We start from the raw sequence: 27,034 nt of genomic DNA on the forward strand, positions 1-27,034 counted from the left end.
TTGCTGCAACATTCTGTTGGTGTAACAGTTTGGGTTTTTCTCTGTCTGTACCCTTGAATGTTAGTTAATAGAGTTTGTATATTTTTTTCCAGCAAACAATAAGAGTGGTAGTAAACTACAAGAGAACACAGAAGACAATAATGAGAGTGAGTCCACATGAACCTCTGCAAGAGTTCATACCGATTATCTGTAGCAAATGTGAGTTTGATCCTTTGCACACTGTATTGCTGAAGAACTACCAGTCTCAGGAGCCCCTTGATGTAACAAAATCTCTTAATGACCTTGGACTAAGGGAATTATATGCAATGGATGTCAGTAAAGGTAAGACATTTTTATATATAGTTTCTCAACAAAGGTATGCACACAGGAAATGTTGTTTTAAAAAAATATGGTACATCTATGATTTCATGTGTTCTAGAGAAATGAATTTCCTTCTAGATACTGCATAATGTTCTTCATTAATTCTGCTATAGAACCAAACCCAGGGGTGGCTCTGTTTTTTGCCACCCAAGCATGGCAGTCAGGCGGCCTTCAGCAGCACGCCTGCGGGCTGGTCACGTGGATTCGGCGGTGTTTCTGCGGATGATCTGCTGGTCCCGGGCCTTCGGTGTACCCATTGCCAAGTTGTCGCCGAAGCCATGGGACCGGCAGACCTCCCACAGGCATGCTGGTCCTACCGTACCTGATGCTGAGTTGCTGCCAAAGCCACGGGACCAGTGGACTTCCTGCAGGCATGCCGCTGAAGACTGTCTGACTGCCGCCCTCATGGCAATCGGCACACTGCCCCCCGCAGCTTGTCGCCCCAGGCACACACTTGCTGTGCTGATGCCTGGAGCTGCCCCTGACCAAACCCAGCTAAAAGCCACCTAAAGCTAGTTTTCATAAACTTCTAGAAGAGAACCAGTATAAATAGTTACTGTTTTGGAGAAGAGTGCTAATGATTAAGCATAAGTGTATACAATATATTATTTTTAAAACCCTGTGTCAGTTTTAACCCCATTCAAGCCGCAAAGAAAATTGTCTTGTCTCACACAGTCCTGATACAGCTCACTCTGCTGGACACTCACCAGGCTGCAAACTAGACCCAGATCTCCTACTCTTCCCTTGATCTAAGTCGGCTGAGGCCCTATCTTTTGCTTTGGTCTCTCTGGGTATGTCTACACTGCAATAAAAAACTAGTGGCATCAAGTCTCAGAGCCTGGATCAATACACTGAAGTGCAGAAGTTCGGGCTTGGGTTGGAGCCCAGGCTTTCAGACCCATCCTCCTTAGGGGGTTTCAGACCCTGAGCTCCAGCTTGAGCTTGAATGTCTTGAATTGTTAGCTCCACAGCCTAAGCTCTGCGAGCCTGAGTCAGCTCCCTTGGGCCACCCATAACCATGTCATGGGTCTTTAGAGCAGTGTAGGCATACCCTCTGGCACAGCTCCAAAGCATAGTTCCTGTTTGTTACCCCTTCACAGAAACGGGGCCTCCTAGACCAATACTTGACCCCTCAGGCTCTCCAGCAGATTAAGTATACCCTCTCTTGGAACTCCAGCCATGTGGGAGCTATGGGTTTACAGTTCACTCAGAGAGGTTTTGCTAATTTTTCTAATCATAATTACTCTTTACTTTAGTTAACACAAGGAAATATACAGATCTAGACAAAAATAAAAAACACACCTGCAGTCACTTCCCTGCCTTAGTTTCCTCTGCAGTGTTTTTTGGGCATAGACCAGAGTCTTAGGATACATCCTGGACTCCTTCTCTCCTCCTGCCCTTTACCCATGGTTTCTTTCAATCATAGAGTCCATCTTCCACCTTGTATATCATCTGGCTTTTCTCTTCCTCAGCTAGTCCCACAGTTAAACAGAACCACCCGCTATGAAAGCATATCCTTCTTTTCCTGTCTCCTACCCAAAGCCTTCTCTTTGTTGCTCTGTGTTTCTTTATATGTCTCACCAACACTTTTTTACTGCTGCTGGGGAAATTCCACTCTCTAAACCACAGTCCTCTGCAGAGGAGTTGGAGTGAAGTGACTTCCCTCAGCCTTCAACTATCCTATTCTATCTGGGCCAGGTCTGTTCACTAATTAATAATCCTTAATGCCAGTCTCTTTCAAAGACCAGATCTGTAAGCTCCTTTCCCCTGTCTCGCTACTTCTTAGAATTTCAGTCCAACATGAATGTCAAAAGATAGCAGAGAAGAAACTGCCCTACAGTTTGCAGTCTCACATGGATAAACAGAGAGGGTACCCAATATCAAACAGAATTAAGTTGTACATAGAGTCCCATAATTGTCACATCTTGCTAAATGGAAAAGGTGCAAAATCAGCAGGGAAGTAACTTTTGTTTATAATCCTGCAGGGTCAGATGACCAGGTACCTAACAGCATATTAATTTAACAAAATGTATGAATTTATATGGTGCTTATCAGTGTAGGATGAGAACACTTCACAGGGGTGTGGGTGGATTTAGTTTGTTAATACTACTTGCTTCGCAGGCCATTATCTCCATTTAGTGATGGTCAAATTCAGACAGAAGGCAGGGAAGTGACTTGCCTTTGCTCACACATCTAACTCCCAATCACATGCCTTGCCCACAAGTCCATCTTTTATCAAGGACTCCTTACGTTTTTTGTAGTCCTCTGTTACAAAGACTTTCTGAGAAGGATTTCAGGTGAACGTGTTCTGTCAGCATTGGCTCTTGTGATTCAGCTAGACTTCCCTGGACTAGTGCTACGTACCTTCTTTCTATAGTCATTATCCCTGCATTTGACATAATGCAAATTTTGCTCTCTGCCAGAGCATCGTCACTTGGTATGTTTTATTTCAAAAACATTTCTCTCAGTTTGCTTCCCAAATACACCACAGTCAGCAATATCTGAAATAACAGCTTTTATTTAGAGTTATTTGGGAATTTTCAGTCAGAATGATTTTTCCAGTGGAAAAATTAAAATGAAATATTTTATTTTGTGAAGGTTTAATCCAGTTAATGTGTACTTTTTTGAACTAATCCACAACATTTAGTTTTGAATGAGTTCAGCAAAAGGTTAAAATTGCATTTTGCTATGTCTCATTGCCATATGGGAATTGCAGTTCTAGCCCCCATTCTCCCCTACGGCTGCCTGGAGGATGCATTTTCCATAAGAGATTTCCTTCCTGACTGAGTTCTGTTGTGTGTTATGGGACTCACATGAGTATGTGTATTATGGGAGATGTAGTCCAACCAAGGAGCCTGGTCTATAAGAGAGAACGGGGCCCAGAACGACGACAACTGCTAGATCCATGTGCTTTGGAGAAATGTAGTTTTAATGTTAAAATAAGTCGAAACACAGTGATTTGGGTTATTTTAACAAACAAAAATATTACATTTTAATCTTAGAAATGTTTGAATGTTTCATGTCAATCAAAAATGTATAGCAAAATGTTTTATCATTTACTAATTGAAATTGTCCACAGAATTTCATGGTGTGGAAATTTTTTTTTTTAATTTAATTTTTCATCCTGTTGTGGGAAAAAAACAAATATTGAAATTTCAAAATTTCCCTTGGGATAGAAATCCAATATTTTGCTCAGGTCTGCTTTTATTATACTGAGATTTGTAAGCACAATATTACATTTTAGGACAGAAATATAATAAAAATAACCAGTTTATCTACAGATTAACTGTAGCTATTTTTCTTTTCCCCCATTTGGAAAACAAAAACACCATAGGTAAGAAATCACAAAGACCTCTTTCCAAATTTAAAGAGTTTTTATTCTGTATTGTAATGCCTCCTGACAGCATCTTTAAATACCTCTGACCTTCCCAAGTAAAAGATATCAGAGGTCTAGTGGAATATCTTTTTTTTTTTTTTTTTTTTTTTTTTTCCATTTTAGTCAGTCTGAGTAACAGACTTAGTTTGGGAATGATAACTTACAGTGGAGACTCCCTTTGATCAAAAAAGGTACCGATTGAAGGAAGCAATCTATCTTCTACCAATTTACTACTTTGGACAAAAAATTAAAATTAGTCTGGGGTTCTTTCCCTGACTCCTATTCCTAACTTTTTTTTTTATTTGAGAATATATGTGCCAAAAGTCAGTAATATAGGGGCAGATCAAATAACTAAATTAAAAATTTACATTATTTGAACTTGAAAACTGTGTTTTCCAGACTTCAGCTTTCTGTTTAACAGACAATTTAGTTATAGTCAGAATTAAAAGCAAAGAAAAAAATTCCATCAATATTATTTATTTTTAGAACTTCTTATTTAACTTCTGTTCCCCTGGTTAATGATGACCAGTTGCTTTACTGAAGTTTGTTCTGGGGCTATAAAGGTAATTTAAAATCAGCATCCTTTTAGCAATTGCTTGAACTTTTCTCCCAAATGAATTTCCTTCCCTTCTCAATAAGAAACAATCCAGGAGGGTGAGCTGGTGGGTGGATTGATTTTATTAGAGGATTGTTATGATTTGCTGCTGATGGGAAATATTAACAAATGTGCTAGTTTTAATATGATATGCTCTAGAACACAATCTGCACATATACAGATTGTGGCATCTCTGGTCTTTGATATAAATTTGTGTGCATTTCACTGTCATACTAGTTCAAATTCTGAGGTGGTGGTTAGTTTTAGATATAATTCTAAGATGTTTACTCTTCTACTTAGGGAAAACCATTCTTATGAAAGGGGCCTGCTGTCTTTTTTCCTGTTTTTGGAAACTCAGATGAGAGTGTTCATATGTAATTTGCATCTTTCCCTCAACCCACAGTTAAGTTCTGTATCTAATAAATAATATCATTATAACTAATTTACCATTTTTCTTTCTCTAGCCACTTCAGCTGCTAACTTCAATTTATCATCTTTACGAGGTAAGTTTTACTGAGCTAGATAGTGAAACAGGAGCACATATATAAACTGTAGCTGATAAGTTGTCACTCAGACATTGCCATTTGTAGACTGCAAGTAAACAAATACCTTCATGTCCTATAATGTGTGTCAGATTTGCATAAATTATCGTTACAGAAGTTGATACCCTGCCTATCATACAGTGTTTCAATAAATTTTCATTTTTGGTGGTTCTTTGATCACCGCAAAAGAATGTTCTTCAGGAGCCCCTTGCACACTGAATGATTGAAAATTTTTTACTAAAAGGTTTTGCTAAAAGATTCTGCCACCCTTACTGATGTTGAGGACTGTTTTACAGTGTTAGGTATCGTATTGATTTCAACAAGCAATAGGATAGAGCTTCTCCCAGTGACATAGCTATGCCTCTTGGGGAGGTGGATTAACTAGGCTGACAAGTGAACACTCTCCTTTCGGCGTAGAATGTCTTCATTAAAGCACTACAGCAGCACAGATGCATTGGTGTTGCTATGCTGATGCAGCGTTTTATGTATAGAGTTGCCCTGAGGCACTCTTATTCTGGAATATTTTAAGCACAGTGCTTATTACCATACTGTCTGCCATGAGAACACTTGCCCCACCTTTGTGATGAAGAGTACCCTATGACCCCATAAGGGTGTGGTGTTTTTTTTTTTTGGTTTTGTTTTGTTTTTAAATAGGCAAGTCTGTGACAGGGTAGTACTAGCCCTGGACGTTCATTTTCTTAAACAACCTTAAACATTACCCTGAGTACACAATAAGATTGTCAGGCTTGCTTGAGATTTTCATTGCTACATTCATCTGAACGCAGGTTTTATTTAGCAATTAATAACAATGAGCACTTAGCTACAAATTCTTCACATTGGAACTAAAATTGTGTAAAAAGTGAATTTCCTGTCTCTGTCCTGCAAAATGTATACACTCATACTAATTTATAATACACACACTGTAATTTTTTACCTGTTTTTTGAATAAGATATTTGAAAAAATTCTTCTTTTTATCTGGAAATAAAATTTACTTAACCGAGTGAGGTCAAGAAGTACTGACATTTTTTACAGTGGCGTTTAGAAGTGAGTAGATGGATAATACGTATACACACACTTTTTGCATTTAATTTTCCTGTATTGTTCTCTATCCAATTTTAATGTGGATTTCTGGTTGCATGATTTAGCACAGCATGTGTTCAGGAGTTTTTACTTTCCTAGGATGTGTGCAGTGCACATATGACATTTGGGTTCACATATAACATCTGTGGTGCCTTTACTGGTGGTCTGCAGAATGAAGAAGCTATGAATTAAGGGGGGCTGGGTAGTTAAAAGGGTACATGATCTGTGGGGGGAAGGATCTTTCTGCAAAACAAAAGGCAATACAGAATGAAAGAGCTCCTTGCACCCTCCACATACCTTATGCACTCAGAGTGGTTGATCATCAATTAACCTGTAGTTATCCTATCTGTATGTGGCACTGGTTTTCAATATTTATGCATTTAAAACATTGTTTTCCTACAGGATATGACTTTTTAGATTATAATAAATTGCTTTATAGAATCCTAATTCTGAGTGAAAATCACTGCTCCCAGGTTTAGCAAGAACTTGATGGCTTTTTACCAAGAGTTTATGACGTCATCTTCGTACTGAGATGTCGGAGTGTTACCATTGTGCCACATCTTCATTTAGGGGTGTGTGTATATATATGGGTTTGTGTTTAATTGAAAATGGTATACTCATTTACAAGCAATACATACATAGAAAGTTTTCTTCTTCTTTGTTCAGGAATCTGAATAAAGTATACAGGAACGTGGCAGTTAGGGTAAAAAATTGAGACGGAGGGTAGGGGGGTAATAAGAGCCTATATAAGAAAAAGACCCCAAAATCGGGACTGTCCCTATATAATCAGGATATCTGGTCACCCTAATGGCAGTGTACATGGAAGTCTAAAATTTTAATTGACCACAACTAAAATCTTCTCTAACACGATTGATCGTATTCAGTGCAGTGCTGATATGGAGCACTTTTTACATCACTGGCAAGTAAAATTCATGCTAATTTATGGTTGCTTAAGGAGAAAAATTAAGGTGAAAAACATGGCAATGTCAGGAGGCTTTTTCAAACTGTACTTTCAAAAGGCTACTCATACAGAAAATTTTTTTCTCTACAACACACTCTGCCACCAGCCTGCTGGAAGGATATACCAAAAATAATCTATGCAATAAAAATCTAGAATTATTATTTTCTGTTGTAGACTCCTGCCAAATTTCTCAAAACCCAGATACTTTGAAGGAGAGAGAAAATAAAGGATTTTTCAGCTTTTTTCAGCGAAGTAAGAAGAAACGTGAACAAGTAAGATGGCATTTTCTAAGCAAAATATGTCTAAATATATTCTCAGAACAATCAGGTTTGCTCGTTCAAATACTTTCAGAATGTTTGATTATCTCTTCCCCTCCTTTTAAGACTGCCAGTGCCCCAGCAACTCCACTGATGAGTAAGCCCAGGCCAACTTTCATCAACAGATCTAACACGATTTCCAAGCAATATGACTCTAACACATTGCCATCTGAAATGCCAAAGAAGCGAAGAGCACCCTTGCCTCCAATGCCTGCATCTCAAAGTGTCCCACAGGATCTTGAACATACCCAAGTGAGACACACACCATCTTGTGTTGTGAAATCTAGTAGTGTTGATGACAATGAACAGGTGAGCTATTGTTAAACTTTTTCTTCTCCACCTCCCCACCCAATTAAGTTTCACTGATTAAGAGTATCTGAGGCAGTGGTATTTCTGATGAGGCTTAGAACAGAAATAGTTACACAATATAAGTAATAAGTCCTATTTTCTGAGCATATAGTAGTGAAACAAGAAATATTTCACACTGAGATAAGTGTATCAGTTGAAGGATACATTTTAAATATCCTTGTATGTTTCCAAAATATTGGCTGTATTAAAAATAGAATAAAATAAACCAATATTCTATTAATACATTTTTATATGAGTGAGATTAGAAGTCAAATTTATTTTAGAAAGAAGAAAGTATTTGTAGCAGTTGGATAATAGCCAGATAACAAAGATTTATATAATCGTAACAGAGGCTCTGATCCTCCAAAGACATGTACATTGCTTAACTTTAAAGTCACTGGTGCTGCACATATGCTTAAAGAATCCACTATTTTGTAACAAGGATGTTTCATTTTAAACACTGAGAGTGATAAATAGGAGTTCCAGCCTCAACTTGTTCTATTGAGTTAATAGCTTACATACTTACTTACGTTATGGCTTACATTAATATGTCCATTAACTACACAGGGGATTGGGATTTATGTCATTTCTAAATTGCCTCGCTTAATCCTTTGTAGTAAAATACAGTTTAATGTGTTGTTGAAGAAAATAGTCTTCTAAACAATCTTCCAATCTAAATTATTAGAAACAAGTGGGGCTCTTGGGAGCTACATTTAACTTACAGGAAGCACAAGGATGCTAAACTAAAGTTTTAGTAAAATTGTCTGCTTGTATAGTAATGCATATGAATGAACTTATGAGAGAGGTTATCTGAGTGTATACTGAACTCCATTCCAACAGATTTTGGGACAAAATTAATGCATTGGGTAATATCTTGATAAAGCACAGATTGTCAGTTGTGAAGTCCAATTAAAGATCAAGGCTAAAAGTGTCAGTGTAAATTAAAACACTGCATATTTGTAGTTTGCACTGTGCTTTGAATCTGGAATAAAAGGCATTCTTTTTAAATAAATTAGACTGCTGGCATGCCAGAAAGATGAAATTAAATGCTGAATGAAAATTAGGCCTAGAATTTGATGCTAGTCCTGTAAACAAAAATTCTGAAATGAACCATTAGTCTAATTATCCTGTATACAATACTTTTCATTTCCAGTTAACATGAAAAAACCACAAGAGAGCGCTGTTTAACAGAAGTTCTAAATTTTGTCTTATATTTGGCTGAGAAGCTTTGTCATTTGAAGAGGAGAAAAATATTTTTCTTCTTTACCAGTGTAAAATTAAGTAGCAGTCTGTCTTGGTCTTTTCTTGCCTCTTCATTGAATGTAACAGTGAAGGAAAGACTTTTTTTTTTTAAATCTACTGGGGAGAATAGGCATTGCTCCTCTGTCTAATCAAATTTGCAAGCAGTGCTGGTTTACAGCAAAACATTTTCTTAGCCACTGGGGTTCTGTGACATGTAAGAAAGTGGTTCCTTTAAAATCAGTACTTCCTGGGGCATTGATGGTGACTCTTTTATAATTCGTTATTTGTATTAGCACCTGCAGGACATAAATTTAAGAGTTGAGCCCACTGAACTGGGCCCTTTACAAACACATAATAAGAAACAGCCCTTGCCCAAAAGAGTTTGCACTCTGAACAGAAAAGACAAACAAAGGTTGGGAGGAGAAACAGAGGCACAGGAGCCAGCGAACAGAGCGGCTAACAGGGGAGTTTCAGTGGGAGTGCTGTTGGAGGAGCAGGTTTTTATAGTTTGTGGATTGTATTGTGGAGTTTATGTGTGAGTGTGTGTGTGTGCAGGCTGCTAAGGGCTGTGTGCTGGGAGCGAGGCTGAGCCCTGAGTTGGGGGCGGGGCTTACCTGATTAGGGGTCCTATATAAAGAGCCAGGCACTCAGGCAGCGGCACAGGAGCCAGCGAACAGAGCTGCTAACAGGGGAGTTTCAGAGGGAGTTTCCAGGGGGAGGTTACAGGGGAGACCAAGGCAGAGAAACCAGGAAGCCAGAAAAGGGAAGAGGCAGGGGTCTGCCAGCAGCCCAGCGCTTGTTGGTGGCCTGCGGTGCGGTGTGAGGCGTGGATTGCCAGGCACGGAGTTGGAAGGGTATGATGGAGGCAGAGGCAGCAGGTACAGACGCACTGAGGATGACCGGATGCGGCAGCTGTGGCATGTGCATGGTCCTGGAGGGGGCACCTGAAAGGAGTTTTGTCTGCATGAAGTGCCGCCTGATAGAGCTGCTGGAGGAAAAGATAAGAGGACTGGAGATGCAGGTGGAAACTCTGGCTGAGTTTAGAAGGGGGTTCGAGCAGATGATGGAACACAGACATGATGAGGCACAGGGGATAAGCTCAGACGAGCGGATAGAAGCAGGACCAAAGAACTCTGAGGAGGAGCTGCTGGGTGAGGAAAGTGGACGGTGGAAGCATGTGACTAGGAGAACCAGGCAGAGGAAAAGACGGGCCAGCGATGGAGAAATAGAATTCAGGAACAGGTTTGCTGAGTTGGGAAATGAAGATGGAGCACAGCAGGCTGCTGAAGGAGAGACGGCAAGGAAAAAGAGACGAGCAGCTAGTCCTGCAGAAGGAGGGGAGGAGTCAATGGAGGCGGCACCAAGTATGAGCCCTAGGAGGATTGTAAGGGCGAATACAATTAGAGAGGAATTGCGGCCAGCTGGTGTGGGGGATAGACCGGAGAATCACGCTGTCGCCAGGAAAAGGCAAGTCTACGTGATTGGAGACTCTTTATTGAGAAGAATAGACAGGCCTGTAACTAGACCTGATTAGGAGAACAGAAGGGTGTGCTGTCTGCCAGGGGCTAAGATACAGGATGTGGACCAGAGGCTGAATAGGATCCTAGCGGGAGCGGGAAAGAATCCGTTGATTGTCCTTTATGTGGGAACCAATGATACGGCTAGTTATTCACTGGACTGTATCAAGGAGGACTATGCCAGACTGGGGAAGACGCTCAAAGAAATCGAGGCTCAGGTGATCTTCAGTGGGATTCTGCCGGTTCCTAGAGCAGGGCGACGAAGGAGTGACAAGATTATGGCGATCAGCAGATGGCTCAGGCATTGGTGTTATAAGGAGGGCTTTGGGATGTACGATCATTGGGAAGCGTTTACGGATAGACGACTGTTCGCTCAGGATGGACTTCATCTAAGTAAGGAGGGAAATAGAATTCTAGGATGGAGGCTCACCGACCTCATCAAGAGAGCTTTAAACTAGGAAGTTGGGGGAGATGGTTGGGAGATGTTCAGGAGATCTCCACGCCGGATTATAACCTGGAGAGGGAAGTAAACAAAGTGAGAGGGGATACCCTTGCTTACCAAAGGATTGATCCAAGGAGGAATAGTGGAGTAGAAACCAGAATAACAGGTGCTGCTGGTGGTAGAAGGTCTGTGCACGATGGGTGAAAGAATGTCACTGACGCCAAACGCCAAAAATTAAAATGTCTGTACACTAATGCGAGGAGTCTAGGTAACAAGATGGAGGAACTGGAGCTACTGGTGCAGGAAATGAAACCGGATATTATAGGGATAACTGAAACCTGGTGGAATAGTACTCATGACTGGAGTACAGGTATTGAAGGCTATGTGCTATTTAGAAAAGACAGGAAGAAAGGCAAAGATGGTGGAGTAGCCTTGTACATCAATGATGAGATTAACTGTAATGAAATAAGAAGCGATGGAATGGATAAGACAGAGTCTGTCTGGGCAAAAATCACACTGGGTAAAAAAGCAACTAGAGCTTCCCCTGAGATAGTGCTTGGGGTGTGCTATAGACCGCCGGGATCTGATTGGGATATGGATAGAGACCTCTTTAATGTCTTTAATGAAGTAAACACGAAGGGGAAATGTGTGGTTATGGGAGACTTCAACTTCCCGGATGTAGACTGGAGGACGAATGCTTGCAAGAATAATAGGGGTCAGATTTTTCTGGATGTGATAGCGGATGGATTTCTTCATCAAGTAGTTGAAGTACTTACGAGAGGGGATGCCATTTTAGATTTGGTTTTGGTGAGCAGTGAGGACCTTGTAGAAGAAATGGTGGTAGGGGATAACCTTGGTTCGAGTGATCATGAGCTGATTCAGTTCAAACTAGATGGAAGGATAAATAAATGTAGATCTGGGATTAGGGTTTTCGACTTCTCGAGGCTAATTTTAAAGAGTTAAGGAAATTAGTTAGAGAAGTGGATTGGACGGAGGAACTAGAAGGTTTAAATGCGGAGAAGGCCTGGAATTACTTTAAGTTGCAGCTGCGGAAATTGTCGGAAGCCTGCATCCCAAGAAAGGGGAAAAAAACCATGGGCAGGAGTTGTAGGCCAAGCTGGATGAGCAAGCAACTCAGAGAGGGGATTAGAAAAAAGCAGAAAGCTTACAGGGAGTGGAAGAAAGGTAGGATTAGCAAGGGAAGCTACCTTGGTGAGGTCAGAACATGTAGGGATAAAGTGAGGAAGGCTAAAAGCCGCATTGAATTGGACCTTGCAAAGGGAATCAAAACCAATAGTAAAAGGTTCTACAGCCACATAAATAAGAAGAAAACAAAGAAAGAAGTGGGACCGCTATACACTGAGGATGGAATGGAGGTTAAGGATAACCTAGGCATGGCCCAATATCCAAATAAGTACTTTGCCTCAGTTTTTAATAAGACTAGTGAGGAGTTTAGCGATGATGGAGGGATGATAAGCGGGAATGTGGATATGGAGGTGGATATTACTACAACTGAGGTAGAGGCCAAACTTGAACAGCTTAATGGGACAAAATCGGAGGGCCCGGACAATCTCCATCCGAGGATATTAAAGGAACTGGCGTGTGAAATTGCAAGCCCGTTAGCGAGAATTTTCAAGCAATCGATAAACTCGGGGGTTGTGCCGTACGACTGGAGGATTGCTAAAGTAGTTCCTATTTTTAAGAAAGGGAATAAAAGTGATCCGGGTAATTATAGGCCTGTTAGCTTGATGTCTGTAGTATGTAAGGTCTTGGAAAAAATTTTAAGGGAGAAAGTAGTTAAGGACATAGAGGTCAATGGTAATTGGGACGAATTGCAACATGGATTTACTAAAGGTAGATTGTGCCAAACCAATCTGATCTCCTTCTTTGAGAAGGTGACGGATTACTTAGATAAAGGAAATGCGGTAGTTATAATTTACCTAGATTTTAGTAAGGCGTTTGACACGGTTCCACATGGGGAACTGTTAGTTAAATTGGAAAAGATGGGGATGAATATGAAAGTTGTAAGGTGGATAAGGAACTGGTTAAAGGGGAGACTCCAGAGGGTTGTACTGAAGGGTGAACTGTCAGGCTGGAAGGAGGTCACTAGTGGAGTCCCTCAAGGATCGGTTTTGGGACCGATCTTATTTAACCTTTTTATTACTGACCTTGGCACAAAGAGCGGGAATGTGCTAATAAAGTTTGCGGATGACACAAAGCTGGGGGGTATTGCTAACACGGAGAAGGACAGGGATACTATTCAGGAAGATCTGGACCACCTTGTAAACTGGAGTAATAGTAATAGGATGAAATACAATAGTGAAAAGTGCAAGGTCATGCACTTAGGGATTAATAATAAGAATTTTAGATATACATTGGGGGCGCATCAGTTGGAAGTGACAGAGGAGGAGAAGGACCTTGGGGTATTGGTTGATAACAGGATGACTATGAGCCGCCAATGTGATACGGCTGTTAAAAAAGCAAATGCGATTTTAGGATGCATCAGGCGAGGTATTTCCAGCAAGGATAAGGAGGTGTTAGTACTGTTATATAAGGCGCTGGTGAGACCCCATCTGGAATATTGTGTGCAGTTCTGGTGTCCCATGTTCAAGAAGGATGAATTCAAACTGGAACAGGTCCAGAGACGGGCTACTAGGATGATCCGAGGAATGGAAAACCTGCCTTATGAAAGGAGACTCAAAGAGCTTGGCTTGTTTAGCCTGGCCAAAAGAAGGCTGCGGGGGGATATTCTTGCTCTATATAAATATATCAGGGGGGTCAACGTTAGGGAGGGAGAGGAATTATTTCAGTTTAGTACTAATGTAGGCATGAGGACAAAGGGTACAAACTGGATATAAGGAAGTTCAGACTTGAAACTAGACGAAGGTTTCTAACCATTAGGGGAGTGAAGTTCTGGAACAGCCTTCCGAGGGAAGTAGTGGGGGCAAAAGACTTTTCTGGCTTTAAGACTAAGCTTGATAAATATATGGAGGGGATGTTATGATAGGATAGTTTAATTTGGACAATTGATCTTGGATTATCACCAGATGGGTCTGCTCAGTGGTCTGCGGGGAGATGTTGGATGGGATGGGAACTGAGTTACTGCAGAGAATTCCTTCTTGGGTGCTGGCTGGTGAGCCTTGCCCACATGCTCAGGGTTTAGCTGATCGCCATATTTGGGGTCGGGAAGGAATTTTCCTCCAGGGCGGATTGGCAGGGGCCCTGGAGGTTTTTCGCCTTCCCCTGCAGCATGGGGCCTGGGTCGCTTGCTGGTGGATTCTCTACAGCTTGAGGTCTTCAAACCAATTTTGAGGATTTCAATAACTCAGTCCTGGGTTAGGGGTTGTTATAAAAGTGGATGGGTAGGGTTCTGTGGCCTGCCTTGTGCAGGAGGTCAGACTAGATGATCATATTGGTCCCTTCTGACCTATGAGTCTATTAGTCTATAAGTAAAGTAACCCACAATGATTGTACAACTTTGGTATTTCCCAATTTTCTTCTCTATGTTAAGTGCATCAATACTTGATTAATCCTAATAGGCTAAATTCTACCAGTTTTAGTTTACTCCTGTGGAAATCCTGGGTAACTCCCCTGAAGTCATGGTTCATCTTTGAGGGCTGTTCCCTGTGTGTATTCCATTGTGGGTATTCGTGTGTTCCATGTACCTGAGACCATAAGAATCTGTGAAGCAGTGTTCATTGGTCCATACTTGTGCCTTTACTCTCCTCATGCTCTGTACTGAGGACATAAGGGATGGTACAGATTGACTGCCTCTTCGGCTCCTTCTTACCATTGCATAGCTTGAGATGGAACCTCAGTGCCAGAGCTGAGCCTTTTGTCCTCAACCTGTGAATATTTCAGAAGTTTTATAAAGTTGTAACTGTATATAGTACTTGTACAGTTTATTCACTGTAGTGGTTAATTAGTTCTCCCAGGGAGTCTCCCTGGCCCCCAGTACAGGATTTAGATTATGCCCACGTTAATGAGATTTAAAAGCTGCATCTCCTGTCCCTGCTGTTTTTTTCCACCTATGATGGCTAACTCTGTTGCTGTTGCCTCAGAGAGGCTCATATTTCTGTTAAGTGCAGTATTTGCCATTCCTTTCCTAGCCAAACCTGACAGAGGTGAGAACTCCAGCTTAGGAAATGTCTCATGGAGTGTGCAATGAGACCCCAGTGAGAGCTGGGACAGGGTACTCCTCTGTACATCATCCAGAGATACTGAGATGTGCACCTCCTAGCACCAGGAATAGGATCGAGCGGAACTAAAGACCTTTCACTGGGGTCTTTATGAGAACAGGAGACAGGCTCTCCTAAACATAAAAGCAGATGTCCCTCAATATGCTTATCTTTGTCTTTTCCAAAAGCCTTACAACACCAATGAGGAGAAGAGGCTTCATTCCCTTGACCTAAGATGTGCATTAGTATTTTACCTGCAAAGAACAAAGCCAATCCGAAAGTAACCTAGATTGTTCATTGCTACAGAGGAATGAGTGAGTGGACAAGACACATCATCTCAGAGAATATCTAAGTGGGTCTCTTGCTGTATACCACTTTATCAGTTGGCGCATTTCCCTCACCTACAGCTAGCAACATCTTATTCTGATAGAGCGACAGCAGTGTCAGTAGCTTTGGTTCAAGAGTGCCCTTTCTTGACCTTGCAAAGCAGCAACATGGAGTTCTATCCATATGTTCATGAGACACTACACCTTAGCTCAAGCCTCCACAGATGATGCATCCTTTGGGGCAGTCATCCTTCAAACCTCTATACTGCTTGGTTCCTCGGAGGCTCTCCTCTTGAGTAGTGCTTGTCAGTCGCCCACAGTGAAATACACATAGGGACCAGCACTTGAAGAAGAAAGTGAAGTTACTTACTTACTAGTAACTGGAGTTCTTCTAGATGTGTGGTCCCTATGTGTATTCCACTAACAGCCTTTCTTCCCCTCTGCTCTGGATCATAATTGGATTCATGAGAGAGAAGGAACTGAAGAGGCAGTTGCTCTGCACTGCTTTTTATACCCTAGTTACAGAGCATGAGGAGAGCAGGGGCACTGGCACAGACCAACAGACATTGCTTGCAAGATTCTTCAGTTCTCAGGTGCATGGAGCATGTGTACCCACAGTGGAATATAGATAGGGACCACATCTTGAAGAACTCCAGTTACCATATGTTAAGAAATTTCCCTATATACCAGATTTACGTGAGTGGAATTGAGAGCAGAATTTGTTCATTTATTTCCAACAACAGTAAGAGATATGTGGTTTATAGATGCTCTCCTGTTGGCCTCATTTCCATGCATACTAATCATATTTCACAAAATCCAGCTGCCTGCTAGGCTGATTTGCATGCCTGGAAGGCCATGTCCATCCTCAATATCACATCCCATCATATTAACTTCTTAAAGCTGGGTATAAAATCATAGTAATTTAGGGTTGGAAGGGACCTCAAGAGGTTATCTATTTTATCTCCTTGTGTTGAGGTAGGAATGTGTACACCTAAACCATTCCTGACAAATGTTCATCTAATGCGTTCTTTTAAAATCTCCAATGATGTAGATTCCGCAACCTACCTTGATAACCTATCCCAGTACTTAACTATCCAGTACTTAGCTAGTGAGAGAGTTTTTGCTAATATAGCCTAAGTCTCCATTGCTGTGGATTAAGTCTGTTACTTCTTGTCTTCTCCTTGATAGACATGGAGAGCAATTAATTACTGTCCTCTTTGTAACTGACATCTAGTTGAGGTATGCCATGTAACACTAACCCATCTTGCCCTCAGGGCAACCTGAGAACCTTGTGCTGTTTCATGTGAATCGCTAAGTGGCTCTGTCCTAATGTGTCAATAATCATCATCTTGTTAGGATGCCCTTTAATAGCAGCACTTTAGTAACAGTGTCACACACAAAGTGTTACATGCATACTGAAGCAAACTTTGCACCATATTTTTCCCTATTGATATTGACTCAGCCTCTTTTTAAACAACATTTATCAAATAAAAAAATTACACGTATAGTACTGTGACAAACTTATTTGAAGTTGGCATTAAATCCTATTTTTTGAACAAATGTCAGCTTATTTTAAGACACAATTGTTATTCAGTGGTAGCTTGATAAATGAAAGGCATCTTACTCCATGGGTATTGGCAAGGTCAAGAATTCTGCTGTCAATGAGTTCTTGAATTATGGAGGGATCATCAGTAAAAGAGAGATTTGTGAGCCTGTTTATTCCAATTCTGCTTCTTCATATTCTACTTTATGAAGTGGACCGCTTAATTGAAGCACAAACAAAAGTCCTTTGAAGATGACCCCCAGGTCTGGCTCAAGTGTAGATTCTGCTACCATAAAATGAATGTGATTTCTGGATTTTATTATGCTGTCAAATAGACAAGTGATAGTGATCAAAATAGCTTTAGGAATGGGCATCTGTGACTAGAAATGAAACATATTTCTTTATCATTGGGATCCTGAAAGTAATCACTCTGAGATGTAGAGCTACAAGGTTACTTCAGTATCAGGCTAATAGCTGTTACAATGACAGGCAAAATTATGGCAACTATCTTTTCAGATGCTGAACTAGTGATGATAAAATGGAACAGCTCTTTTTAAAATGCATACAGGACTGCCATAGCAACATACTGTATAAACCAAAGGTTCTCAGACTGAGGGTTGTGAGGTTATTACAGAGGGGGTTGCGATCTGTCAACCTTCACCCTAAACCTTGCTTTGCTCTAGCATTTATAATGGTGTTAAATATATAAAAAAGTGTTTTTAATTTATAAGGGGGGGTCGCATTCAGAAGCTTGCTATGTGAAAGGGGCCACCAGTAAAAAAGTTTGCGAGCCACTGGTATAAACTAAAAAGTTCCCCTCAGATGTCCTATCCCTTTGTGTATTTTGATGCTTTCATATTGTGTGCACACTGGCAAAGAGCCAAATCCCTATTTTTGTTAGAATATTTGTTAAAATGTTGTTGTTACAGTTCTGTCTTTAAACCATATTACAACATATTTAGGAACATTCCCCATCAGAGTTTTCTGACATGGGCTTTTTTAAGAGTGAGAGATTCCAGGTTACTCTCTTCCTAACATTTGTGACAATTAATTTTGTTTACCGTCACTGTTGTGATACATCTTTAACTATCCAACGCTATACGAGATATAATTCCCCTCACTTACTGCTCCACCATTTTCTGATTATTTTTCCCCTTGGGAATAGTTTGAAAGTATTGCTCAGAGAAGCTATTAGAAAATTAACAAGTTGTTGTTTCAATTTTGGTTAATAGTGGATGAGGATTGTTATCTCAGGTATACATTTTGCAGTACAATAATCAGACTTTTCTTGCTGTTTCTCGGAATACTCTTGTTCTTTTGATTTTCCCCCCGCTTAGGGTCAGTTGAGACTAGGAATAGTGAGAACAGGTTCTCTGCAGCTCAGTGGCACATCATCTGTTAACTCCTCTTTGAGAAGAACTAAGCGCAAAGCGCCCTCTCCACCTTCTAGAATACCACAAGACCAAAGTGACAACAGTAAAAGAACTGGTAATCTTTTTACTTTTTAACTAGGCAGAAATGGAAAGATGGTATAACTGTACCTAGGCTAAATACTATTGTTAAAGAAATGTCACCCTATTGCTTGAACTTTTAAGTAAAACCATACATACATGTTAAACATCTATATTTAAGAATATGTTTAAGTAAAAAGACAAATGAAAACAGGACAATGTTAGAGAAAAATGTCATGTATCAAACTTCAGTTCTATGTCAAGGTCTGTAATATTGTAACAGCTGAAATGCACAGAGGGGTGTGTGGGTGTGTGGACCATGGAATTGACAGTACTGTAGGTGTGGTTGCAACAAGCTTTAATCACTGAGACGAAAGTACTTCATTCCTTAGAAACACACTAATCTGTAAAGTCAAAGTTAGAAATTTTGTTTCAGGTTAATATTGGTGTAAAAGAAATAAATGATTGCATTTGAAAAGGGACCTGTCTGTTAACATTTTCTTTACTTTGTTTCAGTATCAGAGTCTGCAGAATCAACCCCTGTAGAAAGTATTGTGGAAGAAAGAGATACAGAAGTACTGTTTCCAACAGGTAATTCTTCCCAGATGTTGTTAAAACATAGTCAAGAACAGTCATAGTAAAAGCACGGTAATAAAGAGAAATAGTAAAAAGTCATGCTGCAGATGTTACAGGCCCATTATTGTATTTTTCGTAAACTATCGTTTACATTTGAGATTTTCCCTGGATACTGTTTCTCCCTCCCCTCCCTCCCCATCCTGTAAGTATTGATATGGGTTTCTAAAGTACAAAAGCTTTACTTTTTCATGATTTAGTAACAAACATCTGATGTTTGTATTGGTTACTATGTGTTACATTTTAAAAAGAGATACCTAGTGGGTATTCTAGAATATTTAGACATTCATGGAATAGTTTTAAAAAAGAACACCACCTGTGTTGTGTGCGTCTGGGTCAGAAGTTGTCATGTCCATACATCGCTTCCCTCCTCACCCACATAACCAAGTATGATTCTTGTTTATATGACTATAACTACCGTGTTGCCTATGTTTTTGTATCAGTGCATTCTGGGAAAACTGCTATCTCAGTGTTTCAGCGGGGGATAAAATGTCTTAAGAACACACACATGGAGTGGCATTAGCAATATATGAGGCTCTGCACTTTGAGATTTCCTACTATACAGATAACTAGAAGCAGGAGGATAAGCTAAAGTGGTTACATGAGCCTTGTTAGGGACTCCCATTTAGACTGCAAAACATAAGCATGCCACACCAGTTATACAGAGACCCATGTGTTATCTTAGGCCTCTGGAAAGGGGGAAACTCAGTTACCAACCAAGAAGAACCCATAATGTACAAACAATGTTTAAAGCCAGCTGTGTCACTAATCAGTTACCAGCTTGGATACAAGTTGTGATGTGAGTAGTTCTGTGCATGAATGAAAAAGCTGTAATTGGTTGAATCACAAGTGCTCACTAGACTCTGTCCCTGTTCAATTTGTGATCTAAGATCACACCCTGAGGAAATATGTTTGCAGACATGTACATGGGGTCACATACCATTATATTGTGTCTACATTATAAAGAGTAATAAGGAGAGCAATAAAATTCTTAGCAAAAAACTTCTTATAGCAAATAAGATGTCTTGCAAATCATGGACCAGATTGTTTGGACACTGCCTCTAACTTTTAACTCAAATTGTGTGAGCAAATAATTGCAGGTGAATTTTAGGTAACTCGGACTTCTGAATAAATGATGTGTACACTAGGTACATTAGGTACTAAAACGTCTTGGTGGCCCAAGTTGTACCTAAGAGTTTTTGGCATCTGAAAAATCATGGGTGCAGAAAAGGAGGCTGCCTTAAGGATGCTGAAAATTTAACTTGAGGATAAGTGTATTTAAACAAGTATAAACTGTAGTTCTTATAAAAAGAGAAGTACAGTTGGAGTATTACTGGAGGCTCAACTTCACAAATAATTTACTAAAGTTCCTTTAAAAATAACTAATTTGCTTTGAAATGTGTTTAGTTACATTTTTGTTTGCTGTCATTCTAATTTTATTTTGTGTAATCTGCAGATTACATCAAGCTAATTAACCTTCTTATTCCTAAACTGCTTTTTAGGCAATAAAGTTGATATAACCAGAGCCGCAGTGCCATCATGTGCCTCTCATTGCTTAGATGCAACCAGTCATGAACAAAACACTCTCCAGCAAGTAACCGATGAAACTAACCTTACTGGTAACACTGGCTGTCCTGATGCAACTGAAATGCCTTCTAAATGTAGGTTGTAATATCTTTCTGTAGGATACTATGGATAGATAATTTACAGTAGACCAATATTATAATGCATGTGTTGAAGTTTTCACTACTTCTAGAGCCGCTGTAGGGAACAAAAAATCAGCTGTAATTGTGCCATACCATAAACTTTTCTTTTCAGATAGCATGTATAAATATTTAATTTTCTCCCTGTTAAATTTGTATCCAGTTACAGATGAGACAATTCAGTTCTAAAATGAAGAATGCAATCAGAGATCTCTCTGACTAATTCTTTAGCTATAATATGCTTCTGTCTTAGGGGTTTTGATCTATGTTGAATTTTCTTCATTTCCCATTACTATAGTACCTGAATCCAGCTCAGGTGAATTAGATCTGTCAACTTTTTGGAATAATCTGTTCTTTGTTTTTCTTAGGTTCTAGGAAGCTCTGCTCGTGGTATATGTACTTTCATAAAATATAAATATTTTTCAAATCATAATGAAAAAACGTTTAAAAAAAATAAAGTAAGGGCTTGCAGTATGCTAGCCTAATCTCTTCTAGCAGCTCATTCCACAGCCGATCCTTGTTGAACAAGAATGCTTTCACTCTAGCTCTCGCGCATTCTTCCTGGGTTTTATTAGCCACGCTGCCCTAGAGGAATGCAGCAGTTTACACAAGTCATGGATAGATGGGTCTTGTCCACTGGTGCCACACAGTCTTGAATTGGCAGTAGAAGCAGATTGTGAGCTAATAGAGGATGTAGAGCAAAGAGTTGTTGATGTGTTCAATATTGCGTGTTCCACTGATAAGGCTACTGTATTCTACACGAGTTGGAGCCCTCTGCACTGTTTCTAACTTCAACCCCAGATACAGTGAATTCTTCTGAGTGTTCCCACTGGTCAGTAGTACCTTGTGGTTGACTGTCAAAAGCTGTAGAGAGGTATACAAGTGGGCCTGATCCAAAGCCCACTGAAGGCAATGGGAAGACTCTAATTGACTTCAGTGGGCTTAGGACAGGCCCAGTATGAACACTGAGATATACACTATGCCTGCTGAGGGGGAAGATTATCCACTGGTGCTTGTGTCTTGTTTTGTTTTTAAGCCCCATTACAATCATCCAGATTTGGGACAAGTTGCATGATGGAGTTTTTTGTCAATACTTTCTAAATGGATGCCACTTAGATGCAGCTCTGCTTCAGTTCCATGGCCTGTGGTTCTACAGGACCCCATGAGGAAAGCCCAGTTGTATTCTTCATTGTATCATATCAAACGGCTGCTGCTTAAATTTATTTGCTCATTCAATAAAATAGCAGTGCATAATAGGTTTACCATATAATACCAGTCACAAAGTAATGATCACTTGAAGGAATCTATTTTTGTTCCTGAAAGTAATAGAATGCGTTTGTGCTTCTGTTAGCTATTCATTAAAGTGGTACTGCACTGTATAGTTTAAAACATGATAACATATCCATTATAAATTATTATTTTCAGAAGTTTATTTTCTCTTTAAAAAGCCCACTCTGGGCTGAAAAATGCTTTAAAGGATTATACCTACTAGAAGAGACATGTAAAAGAAAAATAATTAGAATGATTTTTGCATTGTAAAACTACAAAAAGATGTATCTTTCTCTCCATAATGGTTTTAGTTTTCATTCTGAACATTTTTCTAGCCTAACATACATAGTTCCATTAGAGTTTCGTGGTTTAGGAGAGAAGAGTAAAATATCTGCATGTTAATTAACAATTATTGTATATTTCCTACAATTTTTTAAAATTAAATTTCATGAGTAGCAATCTTATTGACAAAACACACTGTAAAGTCCCCAAGGAATCTGAGGTTCATTAGGTCAGTAGCCAACGCACTGAAGAGAGTGATAGACTATAATGGGTGAATGATGAGAGTACGCAACTCTCTATCTCTGACACTTTGAAGCATAATAGCTTGCAAAGACATGTTAGACTATTATTGTATACCATTTAAATGGTACTCTTATTGACCCATGTCTCCAAAGGAGATTTACATTGTAAGATCATTGATCTGTCAACTAAAACCTCTTCAGGTATCTTTTAGCCCAATAGGCTGTTAATAGCTTGAAAGGAACATTGTTTAAACATCGTAGCCTAATATTTGCTCTGGTGAATAACATATATATCCGCACAGATACATTTTAAATATCTTGTTGGTTTTCTGAGATTCTTTAATGGAAAAAAAAAGTATATTTTAATGCCTAGTGCACGTACACGTGTGTGTGTGTGTGTGTGTGTGTGTGTGTGTATACTCACACAATTGTACATGTTTACATACATGTCCCAAGAGTAACACAAGTATAATTTGTAACATACCATTGCTAGCATGGGCAGCGGAGTGGAGACTCAGCTGAGCTGTGCTGAGTACAAACTGGTTTGAAACCAGTGCGTACATATGCAACATGGCTCAGCCATGCTTCTGCCCATGCTGCTGTGTCTGTACTGCTATTTATACTCTCACTGGCTCTCATCAAGCTACTGCATACTGCAAGTATGTGTACAGCAGAGGAATCACACCACTAGTTCATAGTGTAGACATAGTATATCACATACACACAATGCAAAACCAGTTTCATTAAAAAGGAGAGGTGGCTTCAATCTTAGATCAAAATTAAACCTAGAAAACCAGGCATTTGGAACAAAGTCAGGAAACATGAACTGATCCTTCAGCCACCGGGAGCGTATGGGTGTAACTGTGAAAACATAACACAGCTCTACTTATTCTTTACTACGTACAGCTATTCTACTACTACCAAGGTGACTCGGTGCTTGGATGAGATCAGCTTATGGACCCCCTTACTCACCAAAAAAGATAGTTGAAGCTGAATCTGAGGCAAAGACGGGTGTGCGTGTGTGTTGGGAGGGGTGTCATGCTGCTGGGCAGAACAAAGCACTTTGAGTTTGCTTTCATGGTATGGTCTCCTTTGTTTCAAAGTACACACCACAAACTAGGGGGCCAGTTCAGCCTGTAGTTTAGGAGTGCTCTTGAATTGCTTGCTGATAATAAGCTTTTATGTAGCAGCACCTCACATCATATCTCTGGGTGGCTAGGAGACTCCATTCCATCCTGGTGGATTATCTGGCCTTGGTTAATGCATGACTCTGTCAACTTGCATTTGGATTACACATTGGCAATATACTTGGATATGAAGCCCAAGGAAACAGCCCTTAGAAAACTACAACTAATGCACAACCCTGCAGAATATCTCCCCAGCAGCATGAATTGCCGTAAGTGTATTGTCCTGTGCTCTCTAAACCAGCTTCCCATAGAACATCTAGTCAAGATCAGTGTCTCAGTCTTTACCTTCAGAGTGCTCAATTTTCTGTGCCCAGTGTATCTAAAGATTGCCTAGAGCTTCAGGATGAGGACCATGGCAAATAACTCTGCCTCTTAGGTAAATTGGAGCTTTCTCCCGCAGGGTAAAGCTCATATGTGCAGGAGATGACACTTTCTTGGAGGCTGGCCCAAAACTGTGGAACAAATTCCCACTAAAAATGAGGCCCATCACAAATCTCACTATCTTTTTTGCTCCAGGTGCAAGGAGAACAACTTTCACCTTGTTTAACATAAACATATAGCAATGTGTTGTTTTTTTTAAAAGCCACCAACAGAGGTTCCCCACCAAAACAAAATGCTACACTTCATACATCATTCTGTCTTTGGGATGGAGAATCCACATGTGACAGAAGTTAAACAATGTGATTAACAAGCTACTGGAAAGCCCTCTGGTATTACAGAGATGAAGACAGTATAAAATCCTATAGAATAGAATAGCAGAATGTGCTTCTCTGGCCTTCATGATTAGTTTTTAACCCCACGTTCAGTTAATGCTGCCGTGACCATTTTATGTGAGTAAGTGAAACCTTTAACACTATTTAAAACTTTGCTGCTTCCAGTTTTGAGTTTATCCTTACAGGCTATGATTTAAACTGCTGTTCTGGATTTGAACTGTTCTCAGTCTTTACACAATTCTGTAAAAATACTAGGTAACATGCTGTCCAGCCTGTGGTGGTGTAAGTCTGCTAGTTGAGAAAAGGCAATTTGTGATTTTTCCCTAATCTTTAAGAAAGGCATGCGCCAGGATCCTTGTGATTAACTTTTTCCACTACTAGTTACTTCCCCCATAGCTCCCAGCTGCTATTTTGTCACCATTCTTATAGCCTTCATTTATTTAGAGATTGTCTATACTTATAAAGTTTCCAAAATAGCTATTCTGGAATAGTTATTTTTGGAATAAATGTGTGCGCACGCGTGCAGGGGTTGGGGTAGAGGAGTTACACCAAAAATAACTCTTCTGGAATAATTATTCCACAATTGTTTTCCTAAATTTCCAAGGTATAGCCTAACATTTTTTGAATAACAAACAGTACCAGCAGCAACACAACCAGTAGGCTAATTGTAAAGTCTGTTTACTAATGTTTTTAAAATACTAATTGACATCTAATTGTAGAAAAGTTTGGGATAGGAAGTCAATGGGCCGTAGGGCATTTAAATTTCTAGAGGTGCTAGGTGACTAATCTTGAATTTAGGAGCAGAACTGGGTGAAACTTTTTTTTCTTCTGAAATATCCAGATTCAGGTCAGCCAAATTGTCATGAAGTGTTTCAGCAAAAAAGAAATTTTAGAAATATCAGGTTAGATTCACATGGTGGCAGTGCTGGGTGTTCCCCTCACACCCAGCTGCCTGCTGGTTAGGATACTCACTTTGGAGCAGGGAATTGAACTCCAGTCTCTCACATTTTACGTAAGAGCCCTGAGCCCGACAATATTTTGGAGTGGGTCCCTCAGTCTCTCCAGTTGAAACTGTTCAATACCTAAATATTCATTGGGTCAGCAAGGGACCATGAAAATAACTCTGTTGCCTGGTGGTTAGGGCACTGGGCTATTGAGTGTAAGGAGTGCGCCACCATTGTTTTGCAAACCTAGGCCTTAATTTCCAAATTTCAGTTTCCTTTATTAAAGTGCCCAAAATCAAAATGAAGGTTTTTGCTTGCCCCGAAACAAAACAATTCTGACTTTTCAGTTTGCTGCCAGAAAAGGAAAAAAATCACTTTGGGGTTGATCTGAAACAATTTCTGCTCTCCCCCATTTTTAATAACTGCCACCAAATGGAAAATTAGTTATTTGCATAGCCTTATTTAGCTTTAGGTACCTCACCCTTAGAAATTTTATTATGTCTTATATGGTATTTTATATGGTATTTGGCCAAAGCTGATAAGTTACACATTTTTGTTGAGTTACATTTTAACTGAAGTACTGTTACATTTTAAAATGCATTTAATGTAATATTACATATTTGTTGAATTCTGTTTGTAGCATATGCAGCCACTCTATATGCTAAATATCAGAGTACTCTTTTAGCTAAATTTTGATAAATTCAAGGTATTACAGCTAAGTTTTGATAACTCTTGGGTGGGTCCCATGCCAATCAGTGGCAAATGGCCCACTGAGCTGATTGGGACTAGGTTTGGGTCTTGTATCTGTTCTTAAATCGACTGGCATACTACTTTTGATCTAAAAAGCTGAATTTTTAAAGCTGAATTTGAGAATAACAAATTGACTTATCAGAAAAAAATAATAGTGATTTGATTAACATAGAATTGATATTTTTCTAGTACTATGTTTATTGCTAAGTACTGCAGATTTTTTAAAAAAATGCAGTACTCATTTTAAACAAAGTTGTCTCTGGTATTCACAGATATAAAGAAATGTGTCTAGTTGAATAGGAAAGAACTATATAGTAAATCCTGTAGAAATTTAAACTTGAGTCATACTTTAATGTTTTATGTGATATCTTCAGAAAATTTTCTTCAGTTTACTATTTTAATTATAAATGTTTAGACTTGCTTTGTCCCTTAATATTTACACTCTGGGTGGTTGTTCTGTGAGTGCAGCTGGAATTTGCTCTGAATATATCCTGGATGAGATCAGTGAAAAGGAAGAGAAGAATATACAGCACAAAGAGGAAAGTGAAAGTGCAGATACCTTTCTTACGACACAAGAGATTTCTGCCTCCTTCATTTCTATTGATGTACCACTAGATATTGAAAAAAATGATTCTGCTTCATCATCTTCAATTCCTGGCAGTGGTTCTGTAGATAACTTTCAAAGTTCCAGGGAAGAAAAACAAGAAAATATGAGCACAGATGGCAAGTAAGTACTCTTTGTAAGAAAGAAAGGGAGAGAATGAATAAACAAAACCATGAATACTTTTTCATTGCAAAGAACAGAATAGAGATTTATAAGAAAGTGGCATGAGATTAATATTTCTAAACTCTCATTTTCTTTTTTCCAGTATAACAAGTTCATTACACAATCGTTAAATGTGGTTAAAAACATAACCACGTAAACATTCCAGGCTATTGTGTTTAGGCCCACTTTTCCTCACTAAATAAAAGATAGCTATGTTCAGGTTTCACATAGTAATAGAAATGACAATAGATTAAAATGTTCTTTCA

General features: G+C 39.5%; 1 protein-coding gene across 7 annotated transcripts in view; it reads left to right on the plus strand.

Moving 5' to 3' along the window:
• COBLL1 (cordon-bleu WH2 repeat protein like 1) overlaps positions 1–27,034 on the plus strand; it is a 145,146-nt gene that overhangs the window by 104,333 nt on the left and 13,779 nt on the right. For 6 of the 7 annotated variants that reach the window (XM_030580688.1, XM_030580687.1, XM_030580684.1 and 3 more), the window contains exons 4-11: positions 93–321; positions 4,796–4,834; positions 7,090–7,187; positions 7,299–7,541; positions 18,166–18,316; positions 18,796–18,870; positions 20,415–20,573; positions 26,471–26,729. In XM_030580688.1, coding sequence (XP_030436548.1) covers positions 93–321; positions 4,796–4,834; positions 7,090–7,187; positions 7,299–7,541; positions 18,166–18,316; positions 18,796–18,870; positions 20,415–20,573; positions 26,471–26,729 — 1,253 coding nt within the window. The remainder of the gene's footprint in view (positions 1–92; positions 322–4,795; positions 4,835–7,089; positions 7,188–7,298; positions 7,542–18,165; positions 18,317–18,795; positions 18,871–20,414; positions 20,574–26,470; positions 26,730–27,034) is intronic. The other variant, XM_030580686.1, reaches the window with a different exon arrangement.

The sequence above is a fragment of the Gopherus evgoodei genome, chromosome 11 (genome assembly GCF_007399415.2).
Source record: "Gopherus evgoodei ecotype Sinaloan lineage chromosome 11, rGopEvg1_v1.p, whole genome shotgun sequence".
NCBI lineage: Eukaryota > Metazoa > Chordata > Testudines > Testudinidae > Gopherus > Gopherus evgoodei.